Here is a 17,587-nt window from a genome sequence, read left to right as displayed (position 1 = left end):
CTTTTACATCTTCCGACCGTTTTCTTCGTCCCGTTGAAAACTTGATGGCTTGTGTGCACACCGTGTCCCCTTCGCAAATGAAAGGAAAAAAAAAACACAATAAAATGCAAGCAGATGAGGCACAGAAAAATATGTGAACCGGCTCGATCGCTCCGGCGATGATGGCTGCCGCATTTCCTCTGTCCACCGCCGCACCGCCGTCGCCGCCGCTCGTCCTCCGCCGTTCCGCCGCCGCCGCCTACTCACCTTCCTCTCCCTTCGAGCTCTACCGCAACCACCGCCGCCCCGCGCACCGGGTGCACTGTGCCGCCTCCGCCTCCGCCGCGGCACGGCGGCGCGATGCTTGCTGCGCGCTGCGGCCGCCGGCCGCTGCTCGGGGTGGCGCAGCCGCGGCCCAGGGGCAGGTGGGGGCGGCGCCCCACGGTGGCGCGGGGGAGGGGTCCCTGTGGATGGTGTTCCTCGCCACCGCGGTGGCCGTGTGCGGGTCCTTCGAGTTCGGCACCTGCGTACGCATCCCGCTCCCAGACTCCTCCCCATGGCTTGATGCCTCTTGTGTTGCTGCACTGAGAGCTCGCTAAATCTCAAGAAAAAACATAAGGCGTGCGGCTATTGCTTGTGTTCATGTGTGTGCTTTGATGGAATGTACAAATTCAGGTGGGGTATTCGGCGCCAGCGCAAGCTGGAATCGTGAACGACTTTGGGCTCTCCAATTCAGAGGTCGGTTAGCACATACGCATTATCTTTTTTCCTTGAGCCATGGATATAATCTTTTCACGTGGGTGCATTGAGGAATTGGGGTAATTGTTGTGTTGTAATCTTAGTACTCCAGCTTACCAGGTGCATGCTTGATTTCATTTGGTCAAAGAAGCATCCCAATATGTTATGATTCGTAGCACGATCTTTATCAAATGAGTCCCCGCATTGCAAAATTGCTATTTATTTTGGTCAGAGGGAAAAATACATGCTATCTGCCTATGCTTATTCTTTACCTTTTCATTCTGCATTACCAATTGAGAGCATTTGAATACGCATTGAAGTTCAAGTTTTTGTTTACTGCAGTTAGTGTTGTACAAGAGGCTACTATCTTACAACTCAATGGTCTCCATTGTTTTCTAAATTTAATCGTCTCGATTCATGTTAATCTTGTAGTACGGCGTATTTGGGTCTGTGTTGACAATTGGAGCAATGATTGGCGCTCTGACTAGCGGTCGCCTTGCAGACAGTCTTGGGCGCAAAACGGTGAAGTGATTGAATTGATGACTAGTTTAAGTTATTCCCATTCGTTCTCGTGACATGTCTTCCATTGCATCTGCTGCAGACCATGGGGTTGGCAGCAATTATTGGCATTGTTGGTTGGTTTACCATATATTTTGCCAATGTATGTTCCTCTGCGAACTATTTCTCTTCTTTAGCTGTCATTTGTGGTTTCATGAGCTTGAAATGTTGTCTTCAATGAGATGAAGGGTGCTACGATGCTCTATCTTGGAAGAGTCTTGCTCGGCTATTGTACTGGAGTTCTTTCCTATGTGGTGAGCATCTCTAATTTCTCAATGCATATCTGACTATTCATACTGTAAAAGAAAAGATAGAGTTTAATGTACTAGTGTAATGTGTCAAGGGTACTAGTGTACTACCATCTAAGTATCAAGGGTGGTTATGTTATCTCATTTTATATGGTTTAATCTCATAATCCATATATAGCCTTTTGGCTGAGTAATACAATTTACGGTCTCAGTTATGTTCCCACATACATCTTCTGTAGTAACGTATCATTCGTGTCTTGTCAACATAGCATTAGAATCTTACAGGCACTTAAATTGCCATGGAATGGCACAGGTGCCTGTGTTCATATCTGAAATAGCCCCAAAGGATCTTCGAGGGGGTCTTGCATCTTCAAATCAGGTAGGAGAACTGGAACTGGATAGCCTATTGATGTTTATTTAATTTAATAATTCTTAAACATTAGCATTGGCCCTTCTGTGCATGCAGTTGTTCATCTGCTCAGGATGTTCAGCTGCTTACATTATTGGGGCACTTCTTTCATGGCGCTCGTTGGTTCTAGTAGGTAAGATATACGCATTATCTGTCTTATGATATCCGCTAAAGGAAACTAATACTGCATTTTTACCCAGGATTAGTGCCTTGTGCTTTCCTCCTTGTTGGGCTTCTGTTTATTCCAGAATCTCCTAGGTGGCTGGTAAGATAGTAACTATAACCCTTTTCTTTAATATGGATGCCAAAATACATTGATTTTATCAATCCAACTTTTGATGATTATTAGTGTTTTTTTTGGAACAATCTAATGCAACGTATATTGTTAGTCTTATTATTTCATTTTAGAAAATACATAAAATAATTTTGTAGCATTGCATTAAGTAAGAAAAGAAGTTAAATCAACCCATAGCCGAAGGTATATACTGCATGACTGAAAAAAAAAGGAAGACACCTATGGGAACATAACATCTTCGGTGAAATAGATCATGAATTAATCAGATTGACAAATGATATAACAGTCCAATGTGAAATGTAGCATCTTTGTTAAAGAGTTAAACCCTGACATAAGCTATCATAGTGGATGTCTCTAACTGAAGTCCTTTGTTTAATAACATGGCAGGCCAATACAGGGAGAGTCAAAGAATTCAATGCTTCACTGCAAAAGCTTAGAGGGGAGAATGCTGACATATCTGAAGAGGCTGCTGGGATTAGAGTTAATTCCATTCTAAATTCATTCTAGTACTACCTCCGTCCTTTAATATAAGGGATATTCACTATTTTCTTGTAACGTTTGACCACTCGTCTTATTCAAAAAAAATGTGCAAATATAAAACACGAAAAGTTGTGCTTAAAGTTCTTTGGATAATAAAGTAAGTCACAAATAAAATTAATAATAATTCCAAAATCTTTAGAATAAGACAAATGGTCAAACAGTGCAAGCAAAATGTCAAAATCTCTTATATTAGGGGACGGAGGGAGTAGTTTGTAGTGAAGATGTTTATAACAATTGTTTTATGCAGGAATATATCGAATCACTTCGTAGCTTACCTGAGGCCAGGGTTCAAGATTTGTTTCAGAGAAAGAATTTGTTTGCAGTCATTGTAAGAAGTTTCAAGCTGTTGAAAGGCATTGCATTTTACCCTAAAAGATCTGAACTTGATGATGCGAAATGCTGTTTTTCAGAAATAAAATAATCATCAAACTATGATGCTTAGGTGGGTGTTGGCCTGATGGTCTTTCAGCAGCTGGGAGGAATAAATGCCTTGGGATTTTATACAAGCTATATCTTTTCCTCTGCAGGTATTCAAATGCCTAAGTAGTTACCTCCGTTTTTTTAATAGATGACGCCGTTAACTTTTTTTCACACGTTTGACCATTCGTCTTATTTAAAAAATTTACGTAATTATAATTTATTTTGTTGTGAGTTGTTTTATCACTCAAAGTACTTTAAGCATGATTTATATCTTGTACATTTGCATAAAATTTTTTAATAAGACGAATGATCAAACATATGTTCAAAAGTCAATAATATCATCTATTAAAAAACGGAGGGATATATTTGTTATTCTCTGATTAGAGGGACTATGTGTAATTTGTTTTTTCCTGAACTCCAGGGTTTTCTGGAAAGCTTGGGACCACCTTGATTGGAATTTTTCAGGTCGGCTTTATGTCCTTTCTGTCAATGAAAGTAAATGGGCATAACATCTTCTAGGGATGCAAGTGGGCAATCCCACTACCCACATAAAAACCTCTGCATAGTAGTTCATTTCCTACTTGGTAGTACAAAATTTGGAAGAAAAATTAACTAGAATTGTGATAAATGGGCAAAACAAAACCTGCTTCCATTCCTAACATTCCTAACATTTTCTGTAACTGCAATTGTTTCAGATTCCACTCACATTGTTTGGTGCCCTTCTCATGGATAGAAGTGGAAGAAGAGCCCTTCTACTGGTATGAACAATACAAAACCTGAGCCAATTGAATAAAACGAAACAGATCAATTATCATTCTCTGGGTCTGGAATTATCAATTATGTATTGTGAGATTCTTCTGTTATTAAGGTCTCTGCGTCTGGAACATTTCTGGGCTGCTTTCTGACTGGATTATCGTTCTACTTCAAGGTAAGTAATTAACTATACACTTCTGTTTTCAGAGTTGCTTACCTTCAAATTACTCAATTCGTTGCACGACTTATATTTGGTGGTTGGAGAAACAATGACAGGACAGCATCACTCCAGACAACATTAAATAACCAGGTGGAAGTATGAACTTGCAGTAAAATGAAACTGAACAAATCAACAATTCTGAAGAGTTTTGATAAACCTTAATTAATTTACTAATTTAAATAATATGTAGGTTAAGGAACAAGGAGTCTATCCCTGTATACCTGTACCATTCTTAGCAGAGTATTTACTTTTCCGTCCAATTTGATTGATCCGCGTTTCATGGTCTTACAGGCACAAGGAGTGTATGCACAACTGGTTCCAACATTGGCTCTTTATGGCATATCGGTAAAGAATTCATAAACACCTAACTTTTACAGTGTTGTGTACTTTCAATGTAAAATCTTTCAAATATTTCACAACTTTCAGCCAATTCCCAAATAAGTTTCTTTCAAACATTTGGAGACGAATATTTCTGATGATTGCATCTTTGAAATTTTGAAATGTCATGCTCTGACACTGCTTCCTACAATAGGTATATTACGCTGCATACTCAGTTGGAATGGGACCTGTTCCTTGGGTTATCATGTCTGAGGTAGGAAAAAGGAACACCGTCAAGTTAATATTGTACTCCTATTATGCTCCCGTATTCTTGGAGGTCTGTCAGGAACTTGTGTTCCTGAGCCCTTGTTTATTTCCGCAGATATTCTCCATTGAAATAAAAGCAATAGCTGGAAGCTTGGTGACGCTGGTTAGCTGGATTGGTTCCTTCGCAATTTCCTACTCATTCAATTTCCTCATGGATTGGAACTCTGCAGGTAAGGCATCTTCACCCCTTACAAACCTAGGACAATAGGAAGAGAAAGCAAAACATACCTCACCGGTATCTCATGGGATAGATGCACTATATGTAAATAAAACAGTCGAATTTAGCTTCGAAAAAGATGAACATATGCTTCCGGTTGGGTTCCAAGCTGTAATATCTCTATGGCCGATTGTCTCATTGTTCTGAGGATATTTTACTTTCTGTGCGCAGGTACCTTCTTTCTGTTCTCTGCGGCGAGCTTGGTCACGGTGTTGTTCGTGGCAAGGTTAGTGCCAGAAACTAAAGGGAAGGCACTCGAAGAGATCCAAGAATCGTTCACATGACAGCTCGAGGAGGATTTGTATGTAGAACGCTCGTTATCCTCTCAAATTATTTGTATCAGTGTGTTCATATTACTATATATATACTAACTTCTGTTTTCTGTTGGCATTTCAATTCCTTTTTCTGCTTTTCTTGGTGTGTTACTGTGTTATGCTTGAGATTATCGATTTATTGGAGCTCTGCTAGAATGTGAGGGGGCAGAGCCATGGACTAGAGCTTGCTGATAAATAAGCCTTTAATCTTTGATCATACTAGAACAATAATGGCGAGAGAGCATAATAATATGACCATCGCCTCTAGGCATGACTTAGAAAGGTAAGGGTAGAATGAGAGCGATATTTATATGATTATATCTCCAGCAGAAATGTTTCTTAAGTGGAATAAAAAGGAAAACAAATACAGGGAACATATTGCAAGTGTAATAGGAAAGGGAAAAAAATACAGGGAACATATTTTATCACCTCAAAAGACCAAAACCAAATCGTGAATGGGATTAGGTTGGGATTTAATCATTCAGAATCAAATCTGAGTGAGATTAGCTAGGTCAGTATCATCAGAATTGGATGAAGGCATTCAAACCAAGCTAACTATTGCTCTATGCTTTAGCAAACAATTGTTAACAATAACGGGGAAAAAATAATACCACCAACCCTCACTCAACAAGCTTATAAACTTGAGCATATCCGACTGCCTTCTTAACTTGCAAGTGTCAATTCATTTCCTCCGAACCGTGATAGCAACATCTCAGGTAAAACTCCCTCAACATCTCGGTGCGTGTTCCACGTTTAACCATTTGAGGCACTGATGCACATCAAACAGCAGGAAACATAAATATATGGACCTTTACATTATAGGCCATTGATGTCTTCTGAATTTACCTGAAACAAAAACCTATACATCAGCAAACATGTCATGACAAGGCTTAACATGGTATGAAGTTGCAAGATTATCTTCACTGGCTCACTGCCATATATAAGGCCCCGTTTGGCATAGTGAGGCACTACGATAATAATCTTTTGGACGAACTGTTTTCACACATTTTGGTGTTTGGCAGTTGTTTTTCTTGCCTAAACCACATCATAGAAAGGAGCTATCATCGTATCACAATGTTCAAATCAATTGAAGATATGGAATGCATATCTAAGAAAAAACAATATGCGATGAGATTCTATATCTCTACGATGAATGGTTAGCAATACTCACTAAAGGAACCACATGATTTACAAGTTACTAGTCAACCTTACAGATGTAAAGGGCGGCAAAATTCAGGATTTGGGCCATGCCAGAACTATAGACTTACAGAGTTCTTACCAGGAGCTATGTATCCAACAATTTATCTTGGTTCAGGCTAGCTTCATGCTTCTTACTTTCTTCCCTTATGACACGTTTAAAGTTAGTTAGCTCCGCGGACTCCTCACCATACACCATCTTGATGGTATCCACACAAGCACTGCGAACAAGTAAACAAACCCGAAATCACCACCTTTGACGAACTAACCCAGCGATACACGAGGCAGGACAGGAGAAGCAAACCTGCAAGCTTCCCTGTCGAACGTGCTGGGTCGGCTTGGCACGCCGAAGTACTCCTCGAAAACCTTCGGTTCCACCCTGCAGAAGACAGGCCTCTCTACGATCGCAAGTTTCGCGACGCATCAACCAGAACAGCGTCAGGTGAAATGGCCCATTACACACCAGGGTCATACAGGATTCGTCCTGTTGAGTTTGTGACTACCTTCGTAGATGTTGCAGGTGCGAGTGGACTTGTCGTAGTTGATACACCATCCATCGGCGCCGATCATGCTCTTGTACAGCTGCAGGCATGAAGCATCATTTCATTCATTCATCAGCGTTGGTTGATTAAGCTTGCATCACCTCATAAGTCATAACAATATTGCAATTTGTAGAAACAGCAAGTAATCGTCGATTTTTCTTTACATCGTTTTAGTATATACTCCCTCCGTCCTTAAATATAAGCATAGTGTCAAGTCAAACATTTTAAATTTTGACTATTAATAGAAAAAAATAAAAAAGATCAATCCTGTAAAATTGATGTTACTAGATTTATCACTAAACAAACTATCATAATATGCAACTCTTTTTATTTAAAACGTTTTATTTTTATAGATATTGTTAGTAAAGACGTTATCGAAGTAGAAAAATGCTTATAATTTGGGACGGGACGGAGGTAGTACGTTGCAGAATGGTAGTAGTAGATAGATTAGGCAGAATTTTGCATCGTTGGGAGTACCTTGAGGTCCTCGGGGTGCTCGGCGAAGATCTCCTCGGGGGAGGGGAAGTCGGGGCCCTTGTCCAGCTTGCAGCACGCGCCGCACCCGGCCGCGCACTTCCACCGCACCACGCGCTTCGCCTTCTCCTGCTTCGGCGGCGGCGGCGGCTTCTTCCTCCTCTCGACCTCATGCCTCTGCAACCCTTGCGCCGCCTCCGCCGCCGTCCTCGCGTCTGGCTTCTTCTTCTTCTTCGTCTCGCCGCCCCGCAGCTGCGGCGGGGGTGGGGGTGGGGGCTTGGCCTCGCCCCGCCGCCCGGCCTTCTTCCTCCTGCCCCCACCCGACGAGGAGGAGAGGCCCGCGATTGGGGTCAGCCTGGTGGGCTTGCACCTGACGACGGCGGCCATCGCCGGCGACGCCCTGGCGGCGCGCAGCAGCAGCATCCTCTCCGCCGGGATGGATGTGCGTCTCCTTCAACCTCGCTTATCCCCTCCTCCTCCTCCACCCTTCCAATGGCAAGAAAAGCAAGCCACCACAGGTGGCGACGGGCTGTTTCTTGCAGGCCCAATTGGGCCCAGTGCCGGAGTATATGGTCCGATTGGGCCCAGGCATTCCCGGTCGGAATAAGTTCATCTGAAGTCCCTCAGCTTTACATCAAGTCTGTCTGTAGTCCCCACACGCGCCAGCTAGTACACCCTCCACGCCGCGCGCGCCCTCTCCTTCGCCACCAGCGTGCGCACAAGCCGCATCAGCTTGTACACGTCCTCCTCCCCCTCCACGAACCCGCCGCCTCGCTCCTTCTCCTCTAGGAACGCCTCCACGAGCACGTCCATGGCGGCGGCGGTGCCATCCTCAGTGACTGGCGAGGAGGACACGAACGTGGCGTAGAGGGCTGGGTTGGGGTAGTACCAAGGCTCGATGCGGGCGACGTGGAGTGGGGAGAGGGCGAGGGACCAACAGCCTTGACGCTGGCTCAGCCATGGCGGCGAGGAGGTCGCTCTTGAGGAGGCGCCGAGGGAAGTCGAGGGCACGGCGGCGGCTGGGGAGCGGTCAAAGGAGGTGATGCGCTTGAGGGATTGCACGGCAAGGATGGCCTCCGTGGAGAGGGAGCGGCCGTGCTGGAGCGGGCCTCGGTTGTCGCGCGGCCGCAGGTGATGCGCCCCGCCCCCTGTCTGCTTCGCCTTTCGCCTGCCACCACCACCGCGTTGTCCCCTGCCTGCTTTGCCCGCCGCCGCCCCACCCGCAGGCCTCCCAGCCTACTGAAGAAGTGAAGGGAGGAGACGAAAGGAAAGAGGAGAGAAAAGAGAAAAATAAGAGAAGAGAAGAGAGGACGCTGACATGTGGTGTCTCAGTTATGTTCCCTTCTCGTTTCTTGCGGGCCCAATTGGTCCCAATACAGCCCTAGATAATCCTATCAACAGAATTGCGGAAACCACTTCTATTGTGCTTTACTGCAACTAAACGAAAAGGAATCCTCCATTGCGTTGGGGGAAGAAATTTACAACGAAGCTAATGCGATGAAATGTAAAGTTTCTGTCTTTAATTTGGTTTGGCTGGTCCACGGACAGACCAGTCGGTTTCCGTATGGCAAACAAAACATGATCACAAGTTCAGTACAGTTTTCCCTGCTAAAAGAAGGGAACAGGGAAGAAGAGGTTCAACAGAAGTGTAATGCCCCACCATGTAGGTTCTAGCCTGCTACAGTACATGGCAGAAATCAAACATCTCACTCAACTGCTTGTCCCTCTACCTCCTTCACTGCCAAGGGTTCATACCAGGCAGGCTCGAAGCCAGCGGCTTTCCTCGCCTCCGTGTTGAAGGGAGGCTTCAGGGGTCCCCGGAAATACTCTCTAACAACACTGTGGAAAGTCCGAATGACCGCTGCTTCAACATCATCTCCAATGTCGACTAGTTTGCATTTTGCCAGTTCATCCTCCACCTGTTGGACTGTCTTGTCATCGCCATTGGAGGCTTGTGCTAACTCGGCTTTCGGTCCATCACCTTCCACCTCTTCGACCTTGTGGATGTCACCGGTACCATCTCGTGGGAGTTCAGAGCATTGGGTTATAGCCTGCGGAATTGAACTTGCAGTTGGATCACCATTGCGGGACCGGAGGCACAAGTATCTGAACCATCTAACACCAGCCGCGCAGTGTGTTATCTCCTCAGGATAAATAACATCTTCTAGTAATTTGGCTGTTTGTTCATCCCCACCTGCGCGGAATCTTGATATGGTGGTAGGTAGAACATCTAATCCCCTAGCCTGTATTCCAAATGGACCGTCATCAGTCATGTACTTGTACAAATGTTCAGTGAAGTTATCATGTCAGGGATATTGACATAGGTTACCTAAATTATATTATTATTACTACATCGCATTTCAAAATTAAAGGTCTGTAAAACTGGATAACTCCTAAGGGTCGAATTATAGAGAGTAGTCTCCAATCGCATCAAGGAAAAAAAACACTAGCAGAGCAGCAAATTGAACAAATATATTTAGTGTGTAAGGCCTTCCACACAAAATTAACATTCCAAAATACTGATTTGGAAGGTCATTTGACCCCATACATAGCCCAAGGTTTCAAATACCATTTTGAATTACCGACGTCTTATATACACTTTGTGCGTCTATTAAAATCATCATGCATATCACAAGTGAGTCAGCATTTTGTTTACATCTAGCTTATGGATAAATGTATCGTTCATTTTCTATGAGTATCAACATCTTACACAAACAGCCAAAACAACAGTAAATGGTGCAAAGCAGTATGCTAGATCTGTCCAAATTCATTTTAGTTGCCTCGAAGTATTGACTGTCACAAGAATCAAAAGTCATGACCAATCAAATGATACCAGGGGCTACGGTTATGGCAGTGACAGCTCATTATCTAACTTACGATCATAAGAAGATGCCATTCGGTTGTACTTTATACGGTTACACTTATACTAGATCAGAGGCAAGAAAATATAGACTACCTACAGTCTTACAGCTAGTAAAATGGTAGTAGTTTACTGATACAAAAGGTAAGAGAAACATATGATGGAAATTTCTATAGTCTGCCTATTCATTTCAGTGTATCAAATACAGTCTTTTTTTTTAACAAAAATATCAATTTGCTTATTTAACCCAAACACAAATCTACAACTTCTTGTGAGACACAATTATGAGACCAACCAAATATGATGAAAATACTGATCTGTTTATCAATTGAATTTCATGGAAGGTACTCAGCTTTCAAGTTTTTGGCTCTTACAACACTAAAGTAGTATAGGTAACCCAGCACTGCATTCATGATAGTAATAAAGCCGTATTTGCAATGAGATGCTACTCTAATTCTACAATCATCCCTCACCTCAGTCGAATCATCAGTGAGTCGATTTGGCAATGATATGCTAATCCAATTAATAGCGTGCATTAATAGTATGCTCACCTCGTGGACGCAGTGCTCGACGGCGAGGCGCGCGAGGAGGGAGTGCGAGGTGCGCGTCGCCGAGTCCCAGAGCCCGTCGTGCGCGGGGAGCGCGCCGTAGTGCGAGCCCAGCTCGCGCAGCCGCGCGGAGAGCACCGCGAAGTGGCGGCCCTCGTCCTGGGCGACGCGGGCGAAGTCGTCGAAGAACTCCCGCGGCATGCGCAGCGGCGCGCCGAAGCGGGCGACGATGTCCCAGGAGAGGTCGACGGCCCAGCTCTCGGTGTGCGCCAGGGAGTGCAGCAGCGCCAGCCGGCTCTGCGCGCTGCCGCCCTTGCCCAGCTTGGGCGCCCGCGACGGCGGGAGCAGCCGCACGGCGGCGCTCCGGGCGGGGCGGTCGGGAGGGGGCCGCGCGGGGCGGGACGGGTCGTAGGGGAGCGGGATGGCGCCGCGCAGCCACTCCGTGGCGGCGAGGTCCCCCAGGCGGGCCTTCTCGTCGGGGTCGGCCGTGCCGAGGATCTCCAGCGCCCAGTCCACCAGCGTCTTCGGCGGCTGCGACTCTCCGCCGCCGCCGCTTGCTCCGCCTGCGCCACCGGCGGCTTCCATTGGTGCGACTCTGCAGCTCGCGCCGCGATGAGGCGGGTCTCCGATTTAGCCGCCGCCGCCGCCTCGTCGCCGCCGGATGCAGCCGTCGAAGACTTGTGATGATTGCAGTTGCTGGGCCGTCTGGTACAGCATCACCCGTTGTTGGGCCTCATGGCCCACACGGCGATCATAAAAAAATACTGAAATGTTTATAGGGTTTCGTCAAATTCGTGTGAGATTTGGGCGACTGGATTTGAATACTCGAATACATCCATAGCAGAGGGGATGTAAATGTGAAAGAAAATGCACTTTTCATTCCTAAGTAGCACTAGTAACGCATCGATTGCTCGATCAAAATGATACTCTACACAACTCAAAAATCATGCTGCTCCGGTACAAACGGAGTTGCGCACAACAACTGATGAACCCCTAGGTTACGTACCTACCATGGAGTATCATGCTATGACTTATGTCCTGTAGATTTTTGTGTTAGAAATTCCAAAAGTAAGATCCTGTTTGATTCAGCTTATAATTATTATAATCTATATATTATTAAGAGCAAGTTAAAACAAACAAGTAGATTATTATGCTAGATTATTATAATCTATAAGCCAGATTACTATAATCCAATAATCTTCTCTAGAGGAGCTTTTTTTTCAGATTATTGAGTGGCTAAAGACCCACTACCCTTAGATGCCTCTAATAATCCAGAGAAACAAACAACTCGTAGCTTATTTTATGCCAGCTTATTATAATCCAGCTTAGAGTAATCTGATTTAATAATTTAGATTACAATAATCTTAAACTGAAGCAAATAGGGCCTAAATATGCCCCCAAAGCAAAGCAACGACAAAACTATAAATATGTACTATGTTATTTCAGTGAATCTCATGAACAGATAGTGCATATATACATCCTTGTGTAATAGTGGCAAATTTTTTAGCTATAGTAAATATTTCTACTCGTATAAGTGTAGTGTATTTCTTTTTGTTTTTAAGAAAAAAAAAGAATAGGACTTTTGTGTTGTGCAATAATCAAGACGCACAGAACGTGCGGGAGGAGCGTGCCAGCGTGGCACCACAAATCCTTTGCCATTTTAGAGTTCCGACCGTTGCATGCAGCTCAGGCCTCAGCTCGAGCTCCATCGCCGCCGAGCAGCTCGAGCGCGGCGTCCACGGCGGCGGAGAAGCTCTCCCGGTGCTTGCTGATGCCCACGCTGCCGGAGAACGCGTGGTAGCACTCCAGCTCCGACGTGGTGTCGGCGATGGACTCCAGCAGCCGCTCCATCCCGGCCTCCCGGAGAAGCGATACGTAGTCTGCGCCGGCGGCGGCGGCGGCGGCGGCGGCGGCGGAGGACGAGGTCATGAGCCAGATGGCCTGCTGCACCACGAACCGCCGCATCCGGGGCACCGTGATGTCCGGGTACCGGTGCTCCCGCAGGATGCTCGCCAGCCGCTCCACGTAGCTTCTCTCGTCGATGCCGGCGCCGCGCAGCTCGCCGGCGAACCGAACGCCGTCGATGAACTTGCAGATCTGCACCGTCAGGCCGACGAACACCTCGAGGGTCCTCTCGCTCCCCGTCATGGTGGCCTTCAGTACCTTCAGCAACAAGTCATCATACAAAACATGTAGTGTATAGTAATTAACAATCAAATCAAAATTACGTCACGACTCACGACTCAAGAAAGGTTCTTGTGTAAATATATTAGACACATGTATACCATAGGCATCGCTTTGGTCACCGTGGAGAGGCGCCGCCGATGCTTCTCGCCGGCGTACGCGCACAGGTTGCGCAGCACCCTCGCCGCGTTCAGGCGACGCGGTCCGCCGTCGCCCTCCAGCGCCGACATGAGGTGGTCGAGCACGTCATCCTGTTTGAGGATCGCCGCGCAGCTCGCCTGGCTCTCCAGCGCCAGCATCGCCAGCGCCTCGCCGGCCTCCGCGCCGAGCTCCTTCTCGCCGTTGACGAATATCGACAGCAGCAGCTTGACCACCCCACCGGTGCCCACGATCACCTGCTTGCCCTTGGCGTCCATGGCCAGGCGCGACAGTATTTCCGTGGCCAGCTTCTGCAGAGCCGTGTGCTGCTGCCCGTGCTGCAGGACGCCGCGCAGGTTGCTCACCGTGAACACGTTATCGGCGACTTCCTGCCGGAGCATCTTGCCGGTGCTGCTCGTCGCGGACACCAGAATCTTGACGACCTTGAGCGCGCGCCTCACGATGCGAACCGGCGACTCCGGCGCCCGCGTGTTGTGGAGCAGCTCCGGCGACGCGTCCGTGAGCTCGATGATCTTGGAGAGGAGGCCGCGGGTGTTCCCAATCTTGCCGCAGTTGTCGTGGTCCCTGGCGATCCTCTTGAGGATGAGCAGGCCGAGCAGTTTGAACTGCTGGTGGTCGTAGCTCCGCGCCGCCGGCGAGACGTCGTGTGGCGCCGCGGAGTCCGGCGCGCTCTCGTCGGTGTAGAGCAGGGACATGACGGACTCGATGGCGCCAGGGATGCCGGACACGCGGAGCGCGTTCCGGCGCTTGTCGGCGAGCTTGGACAACACCTCGGCCGCGCACCAGCGCACCACCTCCTCCTCGGGGCTCTTCCAGTTGATCATCTCCACGAGCCGCTCGATGGAGCGCGCGTTCGTGCCAACCTTGCGCACCGTGTCGAGAGTGGAGCCCCCGGCGGTGAGCCGCTGCAGGATTCGCACGCCGATGCGCTGCTCCTCGGGGAACTCCGACAGGATGAGCTCCTCGGCGAAGGTGACGAGGTCCATGTTGATGCCGTCGAAGATGCTCCCCGTGATGCAGCGGGAGTAGGCGTCGAAGAAGAAGCGCGGGAGCGAGACTTGGCCGCACTCTCCGAGCTCGCACTCGCGGCTCACCGTCCCGGGCAGCTTCTGCCCGGAGAACATCCATACCCAGTACGCCTGCTCGAGCAGGAAGATAAGCGCCTCGATCAGCGCCAACGTGTAGAACAGCAGTAGCGCCGGCCGCTTGTTGGGCTGGTCGCCGAAGTCGTGCCGCCATAGGCGCATCACGGAGAGCGCGACGCAGGCCAAGGCGGAGAGCACCTGCAGCCAGGTGAAGAGCCTCCCGATGTTCTTGGAGACGAACAACCTGCCAGTGTAGGGGAGTAGCGACACGTCGGGCACGTGCCAAACGCGCTGCTTCGTCGCACTGGCACTACCACGGGCGCCGCCGTCGTCGGTCGGGTTGGCGGCGGGAGAGTGCCCGAGGCGGCGGAGCAAGCGGCGGGAGGTGGAGCGCAGCGCGCCACCGGCGGTGGAGGAGGTGAGCGTGGAGCGGTGCTGCCACTCCAGCTCGTGGCTGCGGCCGAAGACGCGCGCCCCCGAGCCGACGAGGATGACGGTGACGCACCAGAAGTCGGTGGTGCTGAGCGTGCTCGCGAAGCCGCCGAGGAGCACCACCGTCGCCCACACGAAGTCGAGCTTCCCGAGGCCGCTCGCCGCCTTCTCGAGCACGGCGAGGCGGAGAGCGAACAGCGTGAGCCGCTTCTCCGGCGGCTCGCGCCCGCCGCCGCCGCCGCCGCGATCGTTCCTCCGGCTCACCGGTGTCTCCTCCGGCCGCGGCTCGAAGAGAGAGGCCGAGCCACCGTCCCCGTTCCCGATACCTCCTCCGTGGCACTCACCGATGTCCACCTTGATGCTCGGCGGCACGTCGTGACCTTCTTTCATCGTGGCGTCGTCGTCGGGCTCGGTGGCGGCGGCGTTGCCCCCCTTCCTGTACTTCATGGCGCAGCAGCGAGCTACTGAACCCTAGGAGAACAACGCTGAGGCATCGACCACGTGGAACCTTTTATGCGAGAAGACATGACAATGGAAGAGTTTGTGATTGGTGTCTTGGTGACGGAAGAGAAGGTATCAGGGAGAGATTGCATGGATTTTTGCCCACTCGGGGCTAACCGAACTGGAAATAATTGTTCATGCCACAAAAAGCATGTGTGGATGTGGCATACTGCACCCTCTTCAGATCTTGCCACCTCAAATATGCACACGTCTTAAAGCAATTTTACCTTCAGAACCGTACTAGGGAAGAAAACTAATTAACCAAGTATAATCGCTAAACTCGCGCGAGCCCAGAAGGGCGGCGGCGGCGACCCGCGATCACTAAACGGATGGCCGGTGGCAGCGGCGACACGTACGATGGCACGCGGCAGGAGACGACGGCCGACGTACGGCGATGTGCGCGCACGCAGCGCAGCAACACGATGGAGATCGATAATTCGATATAGCCACAGCAAGGTGGAGATCGACATAGCGGCGCGCGGTCGACGGCCGACGACTACGGTAGCGGCGAAGTGCACGCACGCAGCAACACGGCGAAGAGCCGGAGACGACTCGATCAATCGCTATACAATATAATAAAAAAAATCAATCTTAATGCAACACAATCTAGTGTAACAAATCTTTTAGGTTACTTTTTTATGACGGATGAAGAAGCTTTACAGTAATAACTATATTTGTTATTACTGCGTTTGCACGCCCGGCCACTTGGCTCATGCATACATGGTATTCTTCCTACGTTGTTTTGTTCCTTCTGTACTGGTTGATTGACATTTTTTTTGTTTGTTTCTACAGTTAGTTAACGTGTCCTACACGATCAGATTTGTACTCTGTATTGCTCTCCATGTGGATGTATCTGACATTCTGACTCCTAATCATAAAGGTCTAATTAACTTACCATATATAAGACTATATATAGAATAGATCGGTCTCAATTTCATATAGTCGTTTTCTAGTTGAACACTGATATTTTGATGTGTTAATTTGCATCATTAAAAATCTAAACAGCTAGAATCTAACGATCAAAATAATTCACTTTTTCTTCAATTTGTGTGAGATTTCCTATAGTTTTTACAGCAAATGTGATACATTGTTTCACAGATATCTTGATAATATAATATATTTTATATCTTTTTGTGATTTTTTAAGTGATATGGAAAATGAGTGGACGAGTAGACTTTTCCAAGGTATAAGCAACTGGCAGTTAGAGTGTTAAACTAACGCGAATGGTCGACTCGTGGAGAAGAAAATGACTGATGATTGGGGCGTGTGGACGTACGTGGAGACGAATAGATGATGACGACATGATTGGATTAACCTGATTGCGTGGTTCAAAAGAATACTTACTATAGTGTACTGTACATCTCACGGCTGTATCCACCTTGATGGAAATCGTGGAAGACTGGTGGATTTGCATGGCAGGAAAATCCAAAATTAAGTAAATTACGACGAAACCGGTTGTCAACTTGTCATGAACTAATTAAAATTAATTAGTGTATAGAATAGTAGTATATATGGTCCTCCAATCACAGAAGCAAGCAGTGAAGTAAGCTCCGTTTAATTGGTCGGTTTTTTTCTCTGTGGTTAAACCAGTGCACCGGTTCAAAGTAAACTATTAAACTTGGCAAGTAATCTCTCAGGAGTGCTTGTAGCTTCATATATAAGAGTAGAGAAAAAAATAATCCAGCGACAAATTAAACGGAGGAGCATACGTGAGACGCAGTTGTGATGTGTGCCCTCCGGCACGTAAACGTAATCTCTCCATTAAAAGAATATACAAACATAAGATTAGAATATAAGAAATCTTTATTCATATCCCTTAAAGGGATATCCCTTAGTTTTATTCTCTGTGGAGCGGAGGGAGTAGGCATTGATCCAGCGCATTGGCGTTGGCGTGTAAGAAGGAATGAAGCCAACCCAATAGAGCGGCATGGCCACTTGGCCACCACATCGGTGCCCCGCCCGGATACATACATTATATTGAACGTTATGTTGTTCCTTTTAAAAACTGTGTGTGTGTGAGGGAGAGAAGGCCGATTCAGCGCCGTGCGTACGCGCGCGCGTGGAGGTGGAACGAGACGCGCGCGCGCGCGCGGCGTCTACCGATCGACGGAACGGGTCCAACAAGAAGAAGGAGGGATGACGGCGAACGCGCGCACGCGCTAGCTCCCGTCGATCGTGGCGTACGTACTTGACCGCAAACCGCAGCCGAGCCGGGCCGATCGTCGAGGGGTATCCAACTAGTACGAGTTAAGATGTGTGTAACATCTTC

The 17,587-nt window shown here is 47.8% G+C and overlaps 4 protein-coding genes and 1 pseudogene across 4 annotated transcripts; 1 reads left to right on the top strand and 4 right to left on the bottom strand.

Annotated features, from left to right (window-relative positions):
• The first annotated feature begins 72 nt into the window (after positions 1–72).
• On the top strand, positions 73–5,402 carry LOC127768437 (sugar transporter ERD6-like 7). Its single transcript, XM_052294016.1, has 18 exons — positions 73–506; positions 655–717; positions 1,150–1,239; positions 1,319–1,378; positions 1,464–1,529; positions 1,837–1,902; positions 1,990–2,065; positions 2,133–2,197; positions 2,615–2,707; positions 3,015–3,095; positions 3,210–3,294; positions 3,609–3,652; positions 3,883–3,945; positions 4,056–4,115; positions 4,452–4,505; positions 4,693–4,752; positions 4,861–4,975; positions 5,194–5,402. Exons 1-18 carry the CDS (start codon positions 159–161, stop codon positions 5,304–5,306), a joined length of 1,602 nt encoding a protein of 533 aa, XP_052149976.1. The 5' UTR covers positions 73–158; the 3' UTR covers positions 5,307–5,402.
• A 230-nt stretch (positions 5,403–5,632) lies between these two features.
• LOC127768440 (uncharacterized) lies at positions 5,633–8,131 on the bottom strand. Its single transcript, XM_052294020.1, has 5 exons — positions 7,553–8,131; positions 7,037–7,115; positions 6,838–6,931; positions 6,616–6,754; positions 5,633–6,182 (listed from the first exon to the last, which is right to left on the bottom strand). Exons 1-4 carry the CDS (start codon positions 7,970–7,972, stop codon positions 6,622–6,624), a joined length of 726 nt encoding a protein of 241 aa, XP_052149980.1. The 5' UTR covers positions 7,973–8,131; the 3' UTR covers positions 5,633–6,182; positions 6,616–6,621.
• A 75-nt stretch (positions 8,132–8,206) lies between these two features.
• On the bottom strand, positions 8,207–9,238 carry LOC127766257 (protein THYLAKOID ASSEMBLY 8, chloroplastic-like; annotated as a pseudogene).
• On the bottom strand, positions 9,048–11,634 carry LOC127768439 (uncharacterized). The gene is made up of 2 exons (XM_052294018.1): positions 10,961–11,634; positions 9,048–9,792 (listed from the first exon to the last, which is right to left on the bottom strand). Exons 1-2 carry the CDS (start codon positions 11,540–11,542, stop codon positions 9,256–9,258), a joined length of 1,119 nt encoding a protein of 372 aa, XP_052149978.1. The 5' UTR covers positions 11,543–11,634; the 3' UTR covers positions 9,048–9,255.
• A 739-nt stretch (positions 11,635–12,373) lies between these two features.
• Positions 12,374–15,837, bottom strand: LOC127768435 (uncharacterized). Its single transcript, XM_052294015.1, has 2 exons — positions 13,243–15,837; positions 12,374–13,120 (listed from the first exon to the last, which is right to left on the bottom strand). The coding sequence occupies exons 1-2, from the start codon at positions 15,262–15,264 to the stop codon at positions 12,644–12,646; spliced, it is 2,499 nt and encodes an 832-aa protein (XP_052149975.1). The 5' UTR covers positions 15,265–15,837; the 3' UTR covers positions 12,374–12,643.
• Positions 15,838–17,587: the final 1,750 nt, after the last annotated feature.

This window comes from Oryza glaberrima, chromosome 3 (genome assembly GCF_000147395.1).
Source record: "Oryza glaberrima chromosome 3, OglaRS2, whole genome shotgun sequence".
Classification (NCBI taxonomy): Eukaryota; Viridiplantae; Streptophyta; class Magnoliopsida; order Poales; family Poaceae; genus Oryza; species Oryza glaberrima.
The sequence above is the reverse complement of the archived record's forward strand: the minus strand, read 5'-3'. Positions and strand labels throughout refer to the sequence as shown.